At 37.9% G+C, this 19989-nt stretch overlaps 1 protein-coding gene across 1 annotated transcript in view; it reads left to right on the plus strand.

Annotated features, from left to right (window-relative positions):
- The window catches only part of Cad89D (cadherin 89D), an 80278-nt gene extending 60892 nt beyond the window's left edge, over positions 1–19386 (plus strand). Inside the window, exons 11-21 of the mRNA XM_017897505.1 lie at positions 368–671; positions 2051–3765; positions 6875–7087; positions 7807–7895; positions 8423–8506; positions 8592–8660; positions 8872–9075; positions 10367–10570; positions 13834–13998; positions 17106–17467; positions 19355–19386. Of these exons, the coding sequence (XP_017752994.1) occupies positions 368–671; positions 2051–3765; positions 6875–7087; positions 7807–7895; positions 8423–8506; positions 8592–8660; positions 8872–9075; positions 10367–10570; positions 13834–13998; positions 17106–17467; positions 19355–19386 (3441 nt within the window). The remainder of the gene's footprint in view (positions 1–367; positions 672–2050; positions 3766–6874; positions 7088–7806; positions 7896–8422; positions 8507–8591; positions 8661–8871; positions 9076–10366; positions 10571–13833; positions 13999–17105; positions 17468–19354) is intronic.
- The last annotated feature ends 603 nt before the right edge of the window (positions 19387–19989 follow it).

The following is a 19989-nucleotide window of genomic DNA, read 5'->3' on the forward strand; positions in this document are numbered from 1 at the left end:
TCTCTGATACTTTTAATGCTAAAATAGAAAAATGGAAACATATGTTGCGTGTGAAACGAATAAATAGGAATATTTTATTCAATATTTCATGTAGAGTTATTTCTAATATAGTTATCGGTTCTTAGCCGTTATTTAGGTTATGGCATTAAAACAAATGGCGAATGAGAGTCATCGTTCAAGTGCAAAAGGTTAATATTCAATTTTTCATTTGCAATTTTAAGAAATTAAGAAAATTAAAAAAGTTAAGAATATTAATGAAATTAATAAAATTAGGGAAGTTAAGAAATTAAGAAAATTTAAGAAATTTATTATTTTTTCCTTTATAAATCCCCTTTGGAAAATTTCTAAAACTTCTCATCTATTTCAGGTGAGCGTGATAGTTCTTGACGAAAATGACCAAGCACCAGAATTCACTATGCCATTGTACGAGGGTCAAATCCAGGAGAACAGTCCAGCCGGAACGAAAGTGAACTTATCGATTCCCATCGCCGCCAGTGACAAAGACGAGGGCATCCATCAGAACTTCGTCTTCAGTATTCACGGGGAGGGAAGCGAGCTATTTAGAATCCATCCAACGACAGGTTTACTGTACTTTGATGGAATCGATGACCGCACACTGGACAGGGAAGCGAAGGCAAACTATAGTTTCACGATCGTTGCTAAAGACAGCGGTAAGTTTTCTTTTCTTTCTGAAAACTGAAATCAGAACTTGAGTTACCTTGGAGGGACACATATGAAACTTCTAAACATACTTTTAATGTGAACACAAATGAGGCTATAATATCAGTACTCAGACAGAATAGTCAAGTTGGACATTGTGTTCCTATTGCAATGAATTTGTAAAATTATCAATTCAAACATAAAATATTGAATTACAGGGAATTATGACAGCTGTTTGAGTTAGAATGATGAAATGATGAATGATGATGATGAATGATGAAAAATGACAGCTGTGAATTCTACAATTTTCTTATTTACAAATTTGTTGAGGTAGTGTTTCAAAGTCAACATGATTCTTTGGAATGTAATATTACAGTAGTAATATATAGGATTATGACGACATCATTCTCACCCTCGCCACTAGATGGATTTCAAATTTAAGGAGGTTCGAGGATTTCTCGCAAATTCTTGATAAATCCTCCATGTCCTGTATATAGAGTTTCCAAACATTCCCATAGTATTCCCGGTCTGCTAGGTACCCTTAATTATATTAAATAATCCACTAACTGGCTCAGGATGAAATGCACCCCTTCCATTTTTCACTGCTTCCAGTGCTACCCTATAGCAGTAGCACAGCCACCATCAACCATGGAGGAGAATTCCCACATGGTGATTTATTTTAAATGAAAACTTCACTTTTAATGACACGACAGTATTTGTTTCAGAAGGTGTTCAATAGTGTGTCACATTTTAATAGCAGACCCTAATTGATTAGCTCTTAAAGAGTCAGGACAATGCTTATCTGTAGTAAACATTAAAAACTAACATCATTCAACTGCCTTGCCATAGATAAATGAAATTAACTTAGGCTTCATCAGTGTTCAACATTTAATAACATTTCTATGGAATAACAATATTGTTCAATAACAATTTTATATAAAATATCGACATGGTAATTGCAAACCTACCTAAACTAGAGACACCCAATTCAAACAAAACAAACAATTATTTTAAGAGTAACTCTTAATTAGTTAAAACATTAGTTTAAATATTGTATTACATAAGAGAACAGTATTTTAAGAATTTTAAATGAACACCCTAATTCTTCTAGACTGTCAATTGGGTACCAAAGTTTCCCAAAAATTCTTTATCTACCTGCAAATAAGCAAGTTTCATTTTAATACTTAATTCAAATTTCTCCAATCCTTCTTTTCATATATCAAACCTATATTCAGTCACAAATAAACGAAGAATTCAATATATGAGTATTCTCAGAGTTCACACTTGCACTTGGTGTCATGATGGTCCATCTGATCATTAAAATTCATGAAAATCGAATGACCTGTAAAGAATACGAAACTCTATTCTCTTTGTATTCACGTTTTTCCAGGTGGTCTAACTGCGGAAGCAGGCCTGAGAATAATAGTAACCGACGTGAACGACAACGCTCCCAGTTTCATCCGAATGATAGTGCTACCGGATCAGGGCGTTCGCGTGTCGAACGAGCCCGATACGGAGGCATCGTTCGAAGGGAACGAGGTGCTTGATATGGGCGAAGCAGCTGCCGGAAGTCAGCCACCCAGCAGCCGTCGTTCGCCTCTTCTTCTCGTGCCGGAAAACGTGACGATCGGCGCGCCGATAATACGTCTGCTCGCCGAGGACAAGGACGAGGGAGCGAACGCTGCGATAACGTACAGTCTAGCGAACGAGACTGCTTCCGGCGACGACACTAAGGCCCGACGATTCGACACCACCAGTCGAAGATTCTTCCACCTGGACCCAAGGTCAGCAGAGATATCTGTGGCCAGAGGGCTGCCAGCCGAGAGAAATATTCGCTTGCTCGTCCTAGCCAAGGATTCCGGAGGCCTGTCAGACAATATCACCATCAGAATCCACGTGGTAGACGTGAACGATCACCCACCGATCTTCGACAAGTCCTGGTACACGTTCGACGTTCCAGAAGGTACTTACGCTGGCTACACGTTGGGTACAGTTCGAGCTGTCGACCCTGACTTCGGTGTGAACGCAAACGTGAGCTACGAGTCTGTCTCTGGGAACGAGAACCTCGAGGATCCTGGAAATGCATCGAGGACCTTCGAGGTTGCTCCTTACGAAGGGATAATCAGGGTCAGTGGAGTTCTAGATAGGGAGAGCATAGGTACTCATCATCTGGTAGTGATGGCTCGTGACAATGGTAACCCGCGTCTGAACTCTACCGTGGAGGTAGAAGTGAACGTGTTGGACGTCAACGACAATGCACCTGTGTTTTATGACTACGACGAAGTCGAGAAGGACAAGAACGGAGACCTCGTGCCGGTGTACCATGCCTCGATCTTCGAGAACAGCCCAGTAGGTACCGAAGTGATCAAGGTGCAGGCGAATGATACTGACTTCGTTGGGAACGGGAATGGACTGATCCTCTTCGACATGAGTCATCAGGGAGAGCTCCAGAAGCAGTACTTCGATATTGACAGTCTAAAGGGTGTCATCAAGACGACTGGTAATCTGGATTACGAGACCAGGAGGAGTCATCGGTTACTGGTCACAGCTAGCGACTTGGGTTCTCCAGTTCGTCTGACATCTACAGCAGTGGTGATCGTCACGGTGCTGAACGTGGACGATGATGACGAGGTGAAGAACGAGGTGCAGAAGACTCCCGCGTTCAGACACCCCTATTACGAAGTGGAAGTCGAGGAGAACGTTCGAGTGCCAGTCTTGGTCGCTCAGTTGGACCTGGCTGATGGTCAACAGAGCGATTATGTAAGGTACAGCATCGTGGCTGATGGCACGAAGGCTCCGGACCCCTTCATGATAGACCCGACGAAGGGCGAGTTGTATCTGATGACGGACGTGGACAGAGAGGTGAACGATCGATACGAGGCCAAGGTCAGAGTCGAAGGGGAAAGGATTGGTCGCAGAATGCCCGTGATGATTTACCCTGTTGTCGGTGAAAGGCTGAATGGTCTGGCGCCTAATGAGGCCAGGGTCGTTGTCAAGGTGAAGGATGTCAACGACAATGCGCCCAGATTCAAGTCAAAGGGTCGGCCCATCCTCGCTGCGATACCCACTACTGCCCATTACGGCTATGAGGTCGTCAAAGTGGAGGTAGGTGTGCACGCGTGTTGTCTCCTCTGGCTTTCGATTCATTTCGTTCCTTGTGTCTTGGCCACTCTCTCGCGTTTCACCTTCTCCACTTATCGTCCATGCTGCGGAAGCCGAGGCTTTCTTACCCTTTCATCCCTTTTGTTCTTCTTCTGCCGCTCCGTGTGGCCTTCCCGGTCAATTCTATCGCGTTTTCAAGGTGCTCCGCGCGTGCATCATGGGACGTCTTTGTGAGACACGATGGATGAGGATCGAGGATCAGATGGAGAGTCGAGTGGGAAGGGTGGCTAAAGGGTTGGCTCTGGTTTGTTGGCTCTGAGTCACTAGAATGAACACGTGGATTTGTTGAAGAGGTTGATGAGGTGGCTGTAGGGAATCAGGCTGGAGTAGAGTACTGTTTTGTTTGCTTCGGAGTAGTTGCTGGATTTTCAATTAATTGTTTACCAAGGTTATCTCTCTTTTAGTCTCTTAGGGAAATAGTGAGAGATTCTAGGGATTTTTGAAATTGCGGTTTTGGGGGTGACTAGGTGTTATTATTTGTTTAGGATTTTTGTTCTTTGGAGTAATTTAGATAAATAAATGTGGTGTAAGCGATAAATAAATTTGTAGGAGATATAAAGGTTAATCAAGGTGTCGTCTGATAGTGCTTCGCGAATCCTAGGGATTACTAGATGAAGTATAGGAATTTTTCTCTAACATGCATATTTATAACTTATCAAGTATTTTATATGGACCAGAATTAATTGCAAAGCTGCTAAATATTAATTACTGAAAAACAATGTAATAATATATAAATAAATGAAATGCTAAATAATAAAACAAAGTTAATAAATTTAACATAGAATTAATTTATATAAATAAATGTAGTGTAAGTGATAAATAAATCTGTAGAAAATATGAAGGTTAATCAAGGTGTTGTCTGATAGTGTCTTCGCGAATCCTAGGGATTACTAGATGAAGTATAGGAATTTTTCTTTAACATGTACATTTATAACTTATCAAGTATTTTATATGGAACAGAATTAATTACAAAGCTGCTAAATAATAATTACTGAGAAACAATGTATTAATATATAAATAAATAAAATGGTAAATAATAAAACAAAGTTAATAAGTTTAACATAGAATTGAATTATAATGAACTTTTGAGTTCAACTATTTTGTTAAATTGTTATTTATTTTTTAATCGGATTGCATAATTACTCTTACCTGAAAGTCTTCCGAGGAACAACGTTGTTTCATGTAAATTTGCAATTTATTGCAGATGAAACAAATTGAACAAATTGATATGCTCGGGGCTCAACAGGGTGTACGGAAAAGAATTTTCTTCTGTAGTAAATTACAATATCCTTTCTCTCTGGTATCTTGAATTAATTTTTGCTGTCGGTAGAGAGAAAATTGAATATTACGGAATTGTTACATACGTACCGAGCTTAAATATTTTAACATTAAAATTCGCTTAAGAGCCAGAGGTTCGCATAAATTCCATTGAAAATGGCGCGCAATTCATAGTAATCTAGGGACGCCTTAACGAATGGCGCATTGATCCAAATAGATTTACATTTTACTTTCAGAGCAACCACGATATGAAATTCAAATGATTTCGATTAATATCGCCCGTTCTTCTATGTTGCGTCAGACTTGATATTTCTCTCATTGTTTTAATAAATCTTATTCGAAATGTCTCTGGACTCCAGACATTTTAAAATATCGAAGAACATAAAGGAGCACTTGGTATTCATTATCACGAAACAACGGGAAATTTACAGGTTGTCAGAACTTTTTATTCATTTTTCTATGATATATCCATTATAGTACTTTCGAAGGTACTTCCTTAAATTTTATATCGCGTTGCAAATTCTTTTTGAAATTTCAATTCTTTGTATAAGTTTATTATGGAGAATTATATTTACAGAATTATATCAGTGAATTTTGGATTATGCTGTTATAGTGATTATAGTACTGAAAATACTCAAAATATACTTTTATTATACGTCGACTGTCACATTAATCAAAATTCGTATTCTCGATAACAGAGTGTTACAATTTTTCAGATTATTAAAATAAAATAAATACCACCGACTAACAAATTTTGAAACACATATGAAAGTATATAAAATCCAATTAATAATTAAACTAAAATTTTCTGAAATCGCGACTCGCCACATTTTCTCGTGCAACCACAGAATACTTAAATATTTAATATACATATATAGTTACTATAGATATCATAATCAATATACTAGAAATACTCAATATATATTTGCATAACACGTCGACTGTCACATTAACTAAAATTCTTTTTCTCGGGAACAAAGTGTCGTAATTGTTCAGATTATTATATAGAATAACATAAATACCATCGACTAACAAATTTCGACGCACATAGGGAATTACATAATTACATAAAATCCAATTAATAAGTAAACTAAAATTTTCTGAGATCACGAGTTGCTACATTTTTTCGTGTAACCGCAGAATACCTAAATAATATACAAGTATAATTACTTAAATAATAAATATAGTTACAATAATGCATATATTTACTACAAATATTACAAGCAGTGTATTGAAAATACTCAAAATATACAATACTTTCATACCATGTTGACTGCCACGTTGACCAAAATTCGTCTTCTCGTGACTAGAATATCACAATTGTTTAGATTATTAGAACAAAATAAATACCATCGACTAACAAATTTCGAAGTACAAATTAAATTAAATTAAATGCAATTAATAAGTAAAATAAAATTTTCTGAAATCTCGACTTGACACATTTTCTCGTGTAACCGCAGAATACTTACCTAATATACATATATAGTTACTATAGATATCACAATCAATATACTAAAAATATTGAAAATATACTTTTATAGCACGTCGATTGTCACATTAACCAAAATTCGTCTTCTCGGAACCAGAGTATCACAATTGTTCAGATTATTAGAATAAAATAAATCCCATCGACTATCAAATTTCGAAGTACAAAATAAACCAAATAAAATCCAATGAATAAGTAAACCGAAATTTTCTGAGAAGGCTACCTGTCGCGTTTTTCCGTGGAACCGCAGAAGCAAGCGTGGAATAAACCGATTAATCACTCTGCCAGGCAGAAGACCCGGACGAGGGAGCAAACGCCGAGATCCGGTATCAGATCCTCGGTCAGGAGGACGCTCCGCGATTCGCCATTGACCCACTGAGCGGTCAAGTACGATCCGTGGCATGTTTTGGCCGTGATGCTGGACGCGTTTTCGGCTTCGACGTCAAGGCCACCGACAGAAAGGGCGCCGAGGACGGTCGCAGCAGTATCGCCAACGTCTTTGTAAGTTTTCATGCTCTGTCTTTCCCTTTGTCCTATCGCCCAGTCTCTCCGCGCACGTCGTCTTCCTACCGACGATCTTAACCCTTTGGTCTACCACCACGAGTCTAACTCGTGGTAAGTAATTTGTGCCATAAGCGAAAACCACGAGTCTAACTCGTGGTAAGTAATTTGTGCCATAAGCGAAAACCACGAGTCTAACTCGTGGTATGTAATTTGTGCCATAAGCGAAAACCACGAGTCTAACTCGTGGTAAGTAATTTGTGCCTTAAGCGAAAACCACGAGTCTAACTCGTGGTAAGTAATTTGTGCCTTAAGCGAAAACCACGAGTCTAGCTCGTGGTAAGGAATTTGTGCCATGAACGAACACCACGAGTCTGGCTCGTGGTGAGAAATTGGCGCCATTAACAGTACGCAGGAATCGAAATCGTGGTACTTTGTTGCGCCGAAATATACATGTCATAAGAAGTATGTAGTATATTTCGCGCAAGTTTGAGCACACGGTTGAACAGTTGAATGGCTCGGTGCGCAACCTTCTTGTTTACTGTGACCCGCGCAATCAGGAGATAGCGCGTAGGCCAAGGGGTTAATTACCTATTGTTGAGAGTTCGAGGAACAGCAAAAGCTAATTTCCCCGCGGGGAAGCGACGAATCCTGGGTCTCAGACTGCAGACAAGGTGGTCAGGGTCTCGTGGTTATCCGATTGTCTCGTTTGCTTCAAGGTCTACGTGCTGGATGATCAGAGACAGGTCCTGATGGTGGTCGGTAGGAGACCTATGGACATTGAGCCTCAACTGGAGAACATCACTGCGTGAGTATGGGGTGCTGGTTGTACGCGAGTTGTTGCTTTGTTGTTCAGTTACTTTGGACATTGTTCAAAATTAATATTAGGGTGTCCCAAAAGTTTCTTCCTTTTCTTTTTAATGCGAAATCAATAGACGATATTTGCTGTTTAATGTTAATTTATGCCTATATGGTATAATTATGTATATTATGGTATGATGCCATGGAACGATGCCATAAACGGAGAATTGATAATCCTGCATGTTTACAAACATAGCCGGCTCGAGGACATACATAGCGTGACGCGGAAAGAACTTATGGGACAACCTAATATTTCAAGGGATAATCCTAATTAAAAAATTATTTATTCCGAAAAAGGAAAAAAAATTAATTAAAAATCCTAATGAAAGTAAATGTCAAATGACCGATGCTTCAGTGATTGAGAATTAAATTTGTTTAAATCGTAATGGGAAAAGTGTACAGAAATGAGTAGATTGTGGACGAAATTCATTTCTGTAAATAATTATTGAGAGGTGACAAGTGTCTTGAATTTAGGGTACTACACAACGTAACTGGGTTTGATGTTCGAGTGTGGAAGCTGGAACCACACATTGAGAAAAATCTCATTGACACCATGTCGTAAGTGCTTGAGACACTATACAATTTTATTATTCAATTGCCATAAAATTCATTCAGTATGTTACTCTATGTCTTTTATTTATAGTACTGATGTTTACCTTTATGCCATCGACCCTCACTTGAATGTTATGATAGACATGGATACGCTGCACAGGTAAGTCAATCATTCCAATCATCGACAAACTATTTTATTTGCTAACTCTGATGATTAAGTCATTGCAGTAATACGATAATAATTTGAAAATAATAATGGAAGTTGTTCAAATTATTATTATGGAAATTTTGGGAATTATTATTTCATGGAAATTGGAGTATTGGTTTCGTTATTAATTAATTGCAAACGATAATGAAACATGTTCTTTCAGCGTGTTCAATGCGAAGAAAACGGAGATCAAGCGTGAGTTGGACGAGTACGATGTCCTAGACATTGCCGGAAGCTCTCCTCGTCGGGGTAATCAACGTTACCTGCTATCCACTCTGGAAGTAGGTGTGGTGGTGCTCGGCTGTGTCATATTCGTGGGTGCCCTTGTCACTGCCCTCTGTGTTACGTGTGTTCGTAGGAATAAACGGTATGGAACACCTAATTTTAAATTTCATACATTGTCCAATCTCTGATAATTGTAGTATCTTCATACTTAAATCTCGTCTCAAAACCATACCAATGAAATAAAAATAATTAGCTCCTTTAATTGAACCAATCTTTCCATTCTTCATCTTCTGACCTCAAAAAACTTAACCAAATCTCACAAAAGAAAAGAAAGAAATATTAAAGTGTACTCCAATCTAAGCCTGAAACCAAAGCAAACCAAAGGAACAAAAGTAATTAATTACTTTAACTGAACCAATCCATCCATTCCTTTTCTACTCTCCTCAAATAACTTGATCAAACCTCAGAAAGAAAGAGAAAGAAAGGAGGAAAGAACATAATCGTTTGCTCCAATCGAATTCTTGAATTCAACTCAAACCAAAATTCGTTTAACTGAACCAATTCTTTCATCCTCCCTCTTCTGATCTCAAAGAAATAATAAGCAAACTTCACCAAAGAAAAAGAAAGAAAAAATATAATAGTCTATCTTAATCGAAATTTCAAACCAAAGCAGACGATAGAAATAAAAATAATTAATTCCCTTATCATAATTTCAAAAAACTTAACCAAACCCATCCCCTCCCTCCCCCAAAATATGAGAAGTAGGGAAGAAAAGAACATAACTTACTTTTGCATACCACTCAGGTATTAATAGAATGATTATTATTGCTAACAACCCTTACCCTACCCTAGATCTATTTAGCCAATCTCTTCACTCTATAAAACAGCTACTACCTGTGTAAAAAATTCTTGCACCTCTCTGTAAAAAATGTTCTTTTTCTTATACCTATATACATCTCGTCTGTTTGCATATTTGTATATTTTTATTTTTATTTGTATCTTTCTTTGTTACCATTAACTTCTATACTTCATTGTAATAATCTTCTAGTAATTTTTCTAATGGGTAAATCCCGTATAAATAAACAAACAAACAAACAAACAAATGAGTAAATAAATAAACAAATAAAATAGTAATTAAATAGATAAATAAGCAAGTAAATAAATAAATAGGTAGATAAATAGATAGATAAATAAATAAATAAATGAATAAATAAGTAAATAAATAAATAATTGTCTGCCCCTATCCAAACCAGACCAAACAAGTCTCTCCTCCCCCTCTCTCTTTCTCTCTCAACGAGAAAACAAAATTCTCGAAGCAAATCGCCAACAAAAAGCGTCCATCGATTCACCAGCCAGCATTCCCCCATCGTGTACCATCCGAACTAACTCCCAGTGCTATTCTAAAACGTAGTTACCCGAATTTCACCGTTTAGTCGCAGACGTCGGGAGAAAGCGATGTTCTCGACCACCAGCCCGATTGGATTCGCTCTGGCAGATCCAGCCGCGACGCTGCAGAAGCCGTCGCTGTTCCCGACCTTCGTCGACGGCCTTCACTACGACCCCGAGCCGTTCTGCACCGACATGCCGAGGCGACAGAGCATCTGCGAGCACGGAGCCAACTGTGCCCGCTTCCACGCGTAAGTCCATTAATTGACGTTACTGTTTCTAGTAGCGAGAGCCGGGGCAGAGGGGGTGTGTCCCGCGATGCTTCATTGTCAAGCGTATTAAATCATTTGAGCGCGGCCGAGCAGAATCGCCCCGCGTTTCTGGACGACCTGTCTAGACCTTGCGGTTCTGTGTCAATGCTGCCAACGCAGCGCCACGTTTCACGCCGGCGAGCTTTTAATTTCGAATTTATGCTAATGCATCCTTGTTGCGTGGTATAGGCTGGTATACGATTCGGCTGGATGGGGAGAAAAACAGCTGTGAGACCGTCTCCAGCAGTGATTTTCAATCCTGTGCTGACGGTACGTGTCAGCTAATTGGAATTCTGTGACTCACTGTGAGGAATGAATTATGGCGTTTGGATGTGACGAGGGGGGCAGTAATTTCGATCGATTTATGGGGAGATAGGGGAACGATGGTAATAACTATTCACCCTCTGTGTATCTGTTTTAGTGTTAGTCTGAAAGTGAGGAGAGGGTGACATTTGATTAAGCAATTATTTGTTGCACCTTTTAAAAATTCTCATGGTGTTAATTTATTTGTTGTGCTTAAAGGAAAATATGTTTTATATATTTTTATAAAAATGGGGTGAATATATTTTTGGATTTATGAAATGAAAAATTAGAGAGTGACAGTGGTAATCATTTATTCTTTCTTTATCTTTTTATTTAATGGACTAAGAGAAGGAAAATTTCTAGTCAATTCTATTAAATAGTTAAATATTATATATTTTGAAAATCCTGATACTGTATTTAGAAATTTTTGCTACACGCGAGATAAAAATCACTGCTCGTGAATGATAGTGATAGTGATGGAAGTAAATTTAATTTTGGGGATGAGTTAAATATGGCAGGATATTGAAAATTTGTCATTATTTTTGTAATTTTTTTATTTGAATTGTTCGATAATTTTTTGAATGGCAATCAAATACAGCTTGTATATAAAGTTACTCAAAACCCATGAAAAATACAATTTTACAGAGGACAGTGTTTTTAGTAATTCTTCTATTAATTAATACGAATAAAATATTCACAGTGAAAAATTTATGCTTGTTTAGTTTTCGGAATTAAATACAAATTATACGAAATTTTGCAAGGCTTATTTAAAAAATTGTTTCCAGAATTTTGGGTAAAAGGAGAAATAGAATTCCAGCAATTTTCATGTGCTGTGTGTCTCTTTAATCTTTAAAGTAGGTATCAAATTCGAAATAAGAGCAATAAAAGCGACGTTGGAAAGAATAAATGTGAAATTTGGCACAGAAAATCATTTTATTGTTTCGAAAAGTAGTTGCGATATTGGCTTCACGCGACAGTAGAGTCGCAGTAAGTAGTATTGTCCGTTTATAGTCAGACCTGCTCTGCTAACTACAGGGTGCCTATAAATACAAGCTTATACATAATTTTTACTCATTGATACCACGTGACAGAGGATGTCGTAGTCATCATAATTAAATTCATTTAATTCTTTACATTCCATTTATATTTTTTTCGTATTTTATTGCATGTCATAAATATGGCGCTCAAATGGTTAAATACACAATGTTTGCAATTAGAGCATTATAGATATTATAATCGCTGCCATATATCTAGTAGTCAATTGATAACGATATTAAGCTCAATATAATATTTTGTATAAAAGGTAAAATCTATAATCCCAAACGTAGGTTATTCTAAAAACAGACTTCAACGTTAAAACGTATTTTCCAAAATTACAATCATTCTCCCATAATATGTAACATTTATATGAAACAAATTTTTTAACATAATTTCAATTTCACTGCATATGGACATAAACCATACACAGAATCCAATTAGACTAATTTTGTCAAAAACTAATCTTTAGGAAATGGATTTGATCCTTTCAACTTCTAAGTAACAGTCTCTTTCATTAATTAATTTCATCACTATCAAAATTTTAATAACAGCAGTGGGTTCCAAAATATTCCCGATCATTTTACATCATAATCTAAAGAATTCAATAACGACCAACCATACCTAACCTCAATATTCCTCTATCATCACACATAATCTTTCTCATCCTCCATGTGCTTAAATAATTAAAGAATATCACCATTATAAAAACTTCAAAAACAAGAACAAACTTCGAAATATTGCCAAAATTCATTCCACCAAAGAACCTCGAATTTCAATACTCACCCACCAAACCTAACCTCAACATATCTTTACAATCAATCATTAATCCTTCAATAATTAACGAAAATTACCATTATCGAAACTTCAACAACAGGAACAAACTTCCAAATATTGCCAAAATTCATTCCATAAATCAATCTGGAAATTCAGTACCCAGGAATCGAACCTAACCTCAACATACGTCTACAATCATACATAATCTCACACATCATTCAATAATTAAAGAAAATCACCATTATCGAAACTTCAACAACAGGAACAAACCTCCAAATATTGCCAAAATTCATTCCATAAATCAATCTGGAAATTCAGTACCCAGAAATCGAACCTAACCTGAACATACGTCTACAATCATACATAATCTTTCTCATCCTCCATGTCCTTAAATAATTAAAGAATATCACCATTATAAAAACTTCAAAAACAAGAACAAACTTCGAAATATTGCCAAAATTCATTCCACCAAACAACCTCGAATTTCAATACTCACCCGCCAAACCTAACCTCAACATACCTTTACAATCAATCATTAATCCTCCAATAATTATCGAAAATCACCATTATAATAACTTCAACGACAGGAACAAACTTGGAAATATTGCCAAAATTCATTCCATAAATCAATCTGGAAATTCAATACCCAGCAATCGAACCTAACCTCAACATACCTCTATCATCACACGCGATCTCCCTCATGCTGCAATCAGCGCCACAACCGACTCCATCATTGACATCTACCAAGCTACCCAATGACAAGTACCAGTGACCCCAAACGATAAACCAAACCCTATACCCTAGCATACCTTTTTCGATCCATTAACGACAACGCGGACCACACGCCTGACCCTTGACCTCGCGTCACGAAGCGATTCCGCGTGGCTGAGAAATTTCAGCGAGCGCAAACAACGCGGCCGTGGCAGCCGTGGAATTAAATAAAACCGCGACGGGAAAAGGCATGCATTTATTATGAAAGCATTCCAGCCTGTTAGCCAAGGTCGGCTGGCAATATAGCGAATACTGTATCAGGGAATTCCCATATCTTTCGCGATGTCGATGCTAGAGAGGCAGGGGGTGGTTTGCAGGATGGGCGGTTATAGTAAGCACGCCGGGAGGACGACAGGGACCCCGAAAGGCCTCGAGGCATCCGCGACGTCCTTGCATTCCAGCGGTCAGGATTCTGGGATCGTGGCGCGCGCCTCCTGCCACTGCAATCACTCGTCCAGCCCCTCCAGCGGCGAGAGCAGCAAGTAAGTCGAATTACTTACGGAGCTATTCGTGCTATCTAAATTGAAAAGAGAGTTCGGAGCGATCGATCTGTTCGGCCGTTCCACGCTGATACCCGACTATTTGGGATAAGTATTGGGCGGGGATCATGGGTGCTGTCCGCAAGGGTGCTCCGCGGAATGCCTAACGAGGATGCCGGTGACGGAGAGGGTTGCTGGAGATGCTTGGCAAGTTGTTTCTTCCGGTCAGGTCTCCGCGTTTTGGCTATTCTGTAATGTCAGTCACTCGAAATTTCTGTACTTTACGAAGTTCTTTGAGGGATTGTTTGCTTTCGGATCGATGGAAATGCTTTGTCAGGTATTTTGCAGGAATGAGAATTAATTTAATGCAGATTAAAATATTAAATGGATTATCTCTTTGTGAAATTTGTGAATTGTTTGGTATTTAATTTTTGAAGAAGATAGGTAGCTTCTTTTAAAGGGAATTACGTTTTTAGATTAATGGAAATGGTTTGTCAGGTATTTTGTAGGCAATGTGAATTAATTTAATGTAGATTAAATAATTAAAAAATGATCTGTTTGTGAAATGTGTGAATTGTTTGTTATTTAATTTTTTATGAAAATAGGTAGCTTCTTTTAAAGGAAATTATATTTTTAGATTAATGAGAATGGTTTGTCGGGTATTTTGTAGGGAATGTGAATTAATTTAATGCAGATTAAATAATTAAAAAATGATCTGTTTGTGAGATGTGTGAATTGTTTGTTATTTAATTTTTGATGAAAATAGGTGGCTTCTTTTAAAGGAAATTACGTTTTCGGATTTAGGGAAATGGTTTGTCAGGTATTTTGTAGATAATGTGAATTAATTTAGTGGAGATTAAATAATTAAAAAATGATCTGTTTGTGAAATATGTGAATTGTTTGTTATTTAATTTTTTGTGAAAATAGGTAGCTTGTTTTAAAGCAAAATGTTTCTAGATTAATGGAAATGGTTTGTCAGGTATTTTGTAGGCAATGTGAATTAATTTAATGCAGATTAAATAATTAAAAAATTATCTGTTTGTGAAATGTGTGAATTGTTTGTTATTTAATTTTTTATGAAAATAGGTAGCTTCTTTTAAAGGAAATTATATGTTTAGATTAATGAGAATGGTTTGTCGGGTATTTTGTAGGGAATGTGAATTAATTTAATGCAGATTAAGTAATTAAAAAATGATCTGTTTGTGAAATGTGTGAATTGTTTGTTATTTAATTCGAATGAAAGTAGGTAGCTTTTTTACAAGAAATTATGTTTCTAGATTTATGCAAACTACTTGTCAACTAATTTCCAAGGAATGTGAATTAATTTAATTGAAATTAAATGATTAAATACTTCATCAATTCGCGTAATATATTAATTATTCGTTATTCAATTTTCATGAAAATACGTAGTCCTTTTTTCTACCAGTAATTATGTTTCTGGATAGATGGAAATATTTTGTCAGGTATTATACAGGGAATGCGAATTAATTTATCTGAGACCAAATAATTAAATTTTCTAATTCCTTCAACGCTGATAATATCTTCAAAAAAGTCAAACATCTAACCTGTTATTAAAAACTGTTTAAATTAAAATACGTAAAAGCGTTCACACTATGCTTCAGTATTACAAATTCTACATATGTAAATATTAACAGCATATACAAATATTAATATCATCACAATTCTAACAGCGAATAAAATCAGCCTATTATTTTCCATAATCCTCTGCATCTCTAAGCATCTACGTCACGTCTATTCAGCTTTCTATAATGTATCATAATAATTACAATCTGTTAATATCAGCCACGAATCGTTCAAATCGAATAATTAACCTCACGCAATACCTAATCCACGAATTAACCTCGTCCCAAGATCTCTCTCTCACTTCGCGTATAACTTCTGAGCCTTAATTTACACAAATCCTGACATCCAACCGTACACATCCCTGGCATCATCGTTTCACTCTGTACAAACATCACGATAAGACGAGAACCTAGGTCTGGGCAACGTACTGTCTAATCCTCGCCACTTCCAAGCCAGATTCCAAATCTCTCCTATCACGTGACACTCGACTATATACAAGGTGTTTCAGAAGTACTCTGCATTGCTGAAAAGAAGTCATCTCGTTCGGATGCGGGGCAAGAGGGGTATTCCACTTGCTCTGCCTGTACTCTTGTTAGTAATACCCACTCTTCTATGGCACTCCCAAAACTACTATCTCCAAGTTCGGTAACGTGGTACGTTAACATAGGCGTAAGATATCCGCGAAAGAAATGTTATCTCAGAGTTAACTTACAATGAATTGCAAGCGCTACTACGCTTCGGGACGAGTCTACGCTCTTGCATCTATTTTTCGCGTCTGTCTCACTCTGTCTCGTTGCTTCGTTCGCTTTCTTTGTCACATAGTGTTCTATAACCGAGCTAATAGCAAGGGATCAGTTCTACCAATAAAGGAAACGTTTTACTCTACTTCTGCCATGATGTTAGAATGTTTGGGCTGGTGGGGATTCGGTCCAACGAGTTCCTCAGGTGACTTCTTTCATGCAACGGAGAGTACATCTCAATGCTTCGATAGCTGAATCCACGCACCAAAACTCGTACAATTATACCAACGTAGAGAAGTGTTCTAAGCAATGAAGGGTTTTAAATAATAATAACACGTGTTTCCGAATCATGCTGTATATAATATCTTAAAGTAACTGAAATCACTCACACATTTGATTCACATGCACAGACGAGTCAGTAAAAGCGAACAGGCACTCCTGAGAGACTCACGTGACAGTGCAAAATAAATCCTCAGCGCCATAATGTCTTATCAATGCATCGACCACGTGCATTCGTTTCTCTTTACTGACCTGTCTACGTGAAATTAAGAGAAAGTGGCTCGATATCGGGGGAAACCAGCAGAATACTGCAACGTTCTGCGAGCCAACGTGAAACTAATGCACAGCTAGCTACAGTAAATATCAGCTTTCCACTGCCTGCTCTCAAAAGCTTAAACCCCATGCTTGACGATCGATCGATGAAAGCGAAGGAAAGGAGAAAGTATAGAACGAAGACAAGGGTACGTTTTATTCTCCCCACTGGCAATTCCCTGTTCCTCTTCACAGCGGCTATGAGGACTCTCTGAAGTCCCTGCAGCGTCGCGAGAGGGCCAACGACGTCTCCCGTGGAAGCCACGACGTCTCGAATGTGGTCGGCAGACGGCTGCACCAAGCCACCTCCAGGAGGAGGCAACGCTTCAACTCGTTCACCAACGGAGAATCCGTTTACTCGCACGAGATGACGTTGCAGAGGGAGCAGCGTTGCTGCGTCGGGACGGAGAAGAGGCGGAAGAACGACGGGATGACACGCGAGCACCGTCGCGCGCATTCCGAGGCGGAAAACAATATCACCGAGACGGTGATAGACGAACATCCCGGGACCGAGGTCTCGCTGTCCAGCTCTTTACAGAACACGTCCACCCTTCATGGTGAGTACCTAGAGAGGTCTATGGTTTCTGATGGATCTCGAGTCTCCTTCGGGCATTTGTGTCAGGAATTATGAGGGAAAGGAGAGATTTAGACTTTGTGGGAGGAAATTGCATCTAGGATTCGTTTAGGTATGCCTTGGATTATGGGGTAAACAATGATACTTCGGTAGAGTGCTATCGGTAGCGAAATTGGAGTGCTTCGTTGGTTAGAATATACTCTGTGACAGACTCTGAATCTTCTGAAGAGTGTAAACATATGGGTAGAGTGAAACTTGTTGTTAGTAGTTGTAAAGAAACGAAATTGATAGTTAGTAGAGAACTAATAGTAGCAAATTTGGAATCTTTTAGTGACTAAGGTAGTATGAATGAAGGTCCCAGAGCCCTTTTGTAATTAGAGTCCTATGAACAAGGGATTCAAAGTTCTTTCCTATTTGAAATAACGTTAGTATAGCATTTGGAATCTTTTCCTAACTGGAATATTGTCAGTGAAAGATTTGGAGTCCTCGGAACTAGAGTACCATCGGTGAAGATCTCAGTAGCCTCTATTGGTTAGTGTACTATCAGCGCAGAACTCTGAGTCCGTTGGTAATTAGTGTACTACCAACGCAGGATTGAAACTTGCAATCGTTTCCTGACTAGAATATTGTCAGAGAAAAAGATTCAGAGTCCTTGGGAGCAAGAGTACCATCAGTAAAATTCTCACAATACTTCATTGATCAGAATACTTCCAGCACAGAGCTCAGAGTCCCTTGGTAATTAGTGAGCTACTAACTCAGGATTCAGAATCCTTTTCTATTTATAGTAAAATAACGTTAGTATAGCAACTGGAATATTGTGTGAGGAAGATTTGGAGTACTTGTGAGCTAGAGTACCACCAATAAACATTTCTAAATCCTTTATCAGTTAGAACACTGTCAGTACAGAACTCGGAGTCCCCTGACAATTAGTTTGCTACTAACGCCGGATTGAAAGTACTTTTCTATTTACAATAAAATAACCTTAGTATAGCACTTAGAATCTTTTTCTGACTGACACAGTGTCTGAAGAAAATTCAAAATCCTTGGAACTAGGGTATCATCAGCGAAAGTCTCAGTATCCTCTATTGATTAGAGTACTACCAGCACAGAACTCTGAGTCCTTTGGTAACTAGTGTGCTACCAATACAAAATTTAAACTCTTCTTTTATTTAAAATAACGTTAGTATAGCACTTGAAATCTTTTCCTGACTGGAACATTGTTAGAGGATGATATAGAGTCCTTGTGAGCTAGAGTCCCACTAATAAAATTCTCACAATACTTTATTGATTGGAATACTGTTAGCATAAAGCTCAGAGTCCCTTGATAATTAGTGTGCTACCAATACAAAATTCAAACTCCTCTTTTATTTAAAATAACGTTAGTATAGCACTTGGAATTTTTTCCTAACTAGAACATTGTCAGAGCAATATCCAGAGTCCTCGGGATCCAAAGTACCATCGGTAACCATCAGCAAAGGATTCAGAGTCCTTCGCAAGTTAGAGTGCTTCCAATACAAAATTCAAACTCCTCTTTTATTTAAAATAACGTTAGTATAGCATTTGGAATCTTTTCCTAACTAGAACATTGTCAGAGCAATATCCAGTGTCCTCGGGATCCAAAGTACCATCGGTAACCATCAGCAAAGGACTCAGAGTCCTTCGCTAGTTAGAGTGCTACCAATAAAAGTCTCCTAAAAGTTCCTCAATATCTAAATCGCTAACATCGAAGAATTCAAAGTCCTTTCCAACTGATAACAACATCAGCAAGAAATTCAGAGTCCTTCTCCAACTAGAATTCCGTCAGTAGTGAACTCAGAGCTCGTAGAGGTTAGGTTTCATCGCCTGCCTTTGTTCATTCGTTTACTTACAGGTGCAACGCGGTCCATCCACATGCTGTATTAACGACTTAGGAGGGAGAACTTCAAATGGGGAGCAAGATGATAGTCTTCCTGGCCATGAGTTTTTCTTATTGTCCATAGCATCGTTCGCGAATGTTGGACGGTGTTGCAGGATGTTCCTTTCTGCACTGTTCCCGGCGTGACGAGCAATAAGATTAATTCCCCTCGACTATCCGTGTCACGGTGCTAGGACGTTTCCTACCTTACCGTGGCTTCTATTTCGTCTTTAGCACGTAGGTTAATTGGAAAGCAGGTCGACGAATTTCTTTCGCCTAAATCGGTGAAATAACGTGCCTTCCATTCTCGTCTAAACTGAAAATGTACATTTTCATTTTACAATTTATCCTTCTTGTAAAAATACAAGAACTCGAGTATTTGACATCGTTGCGAAGTTAAATCACGTTAAGAAGCTTCTGAAACGTGTCGAAAATTTTGTAAGGTAGTATATGAAAACGAGAGAAAAATTTCAAGTCCCAGTCTAACTTATTTAAATGGTAAAAATAAATATCGAGAGAAGAGAAATTATTATTAGTCTAAAATATTGTATTCGAAATATCAGGATACCATAATTTTTTTAAAATAACATTTTCTTTGATTCCAAGGTTGT

This window comes from Eufriesea mexicana, unplaced genomic scaffold, assembly GCF_001483705.2.
Source record: "Eufriesea mexicana isolate 0111107269 unplaced genomic scaffold, ASM148370v2 scaffold4744748802, whole genome shotgun sequence".
NCBI lineage: Eukaryota > Metazoa > Arthropoda > Insecta > Hymenoptera > Apidae > Eufriesea > Eufriesea mexicana.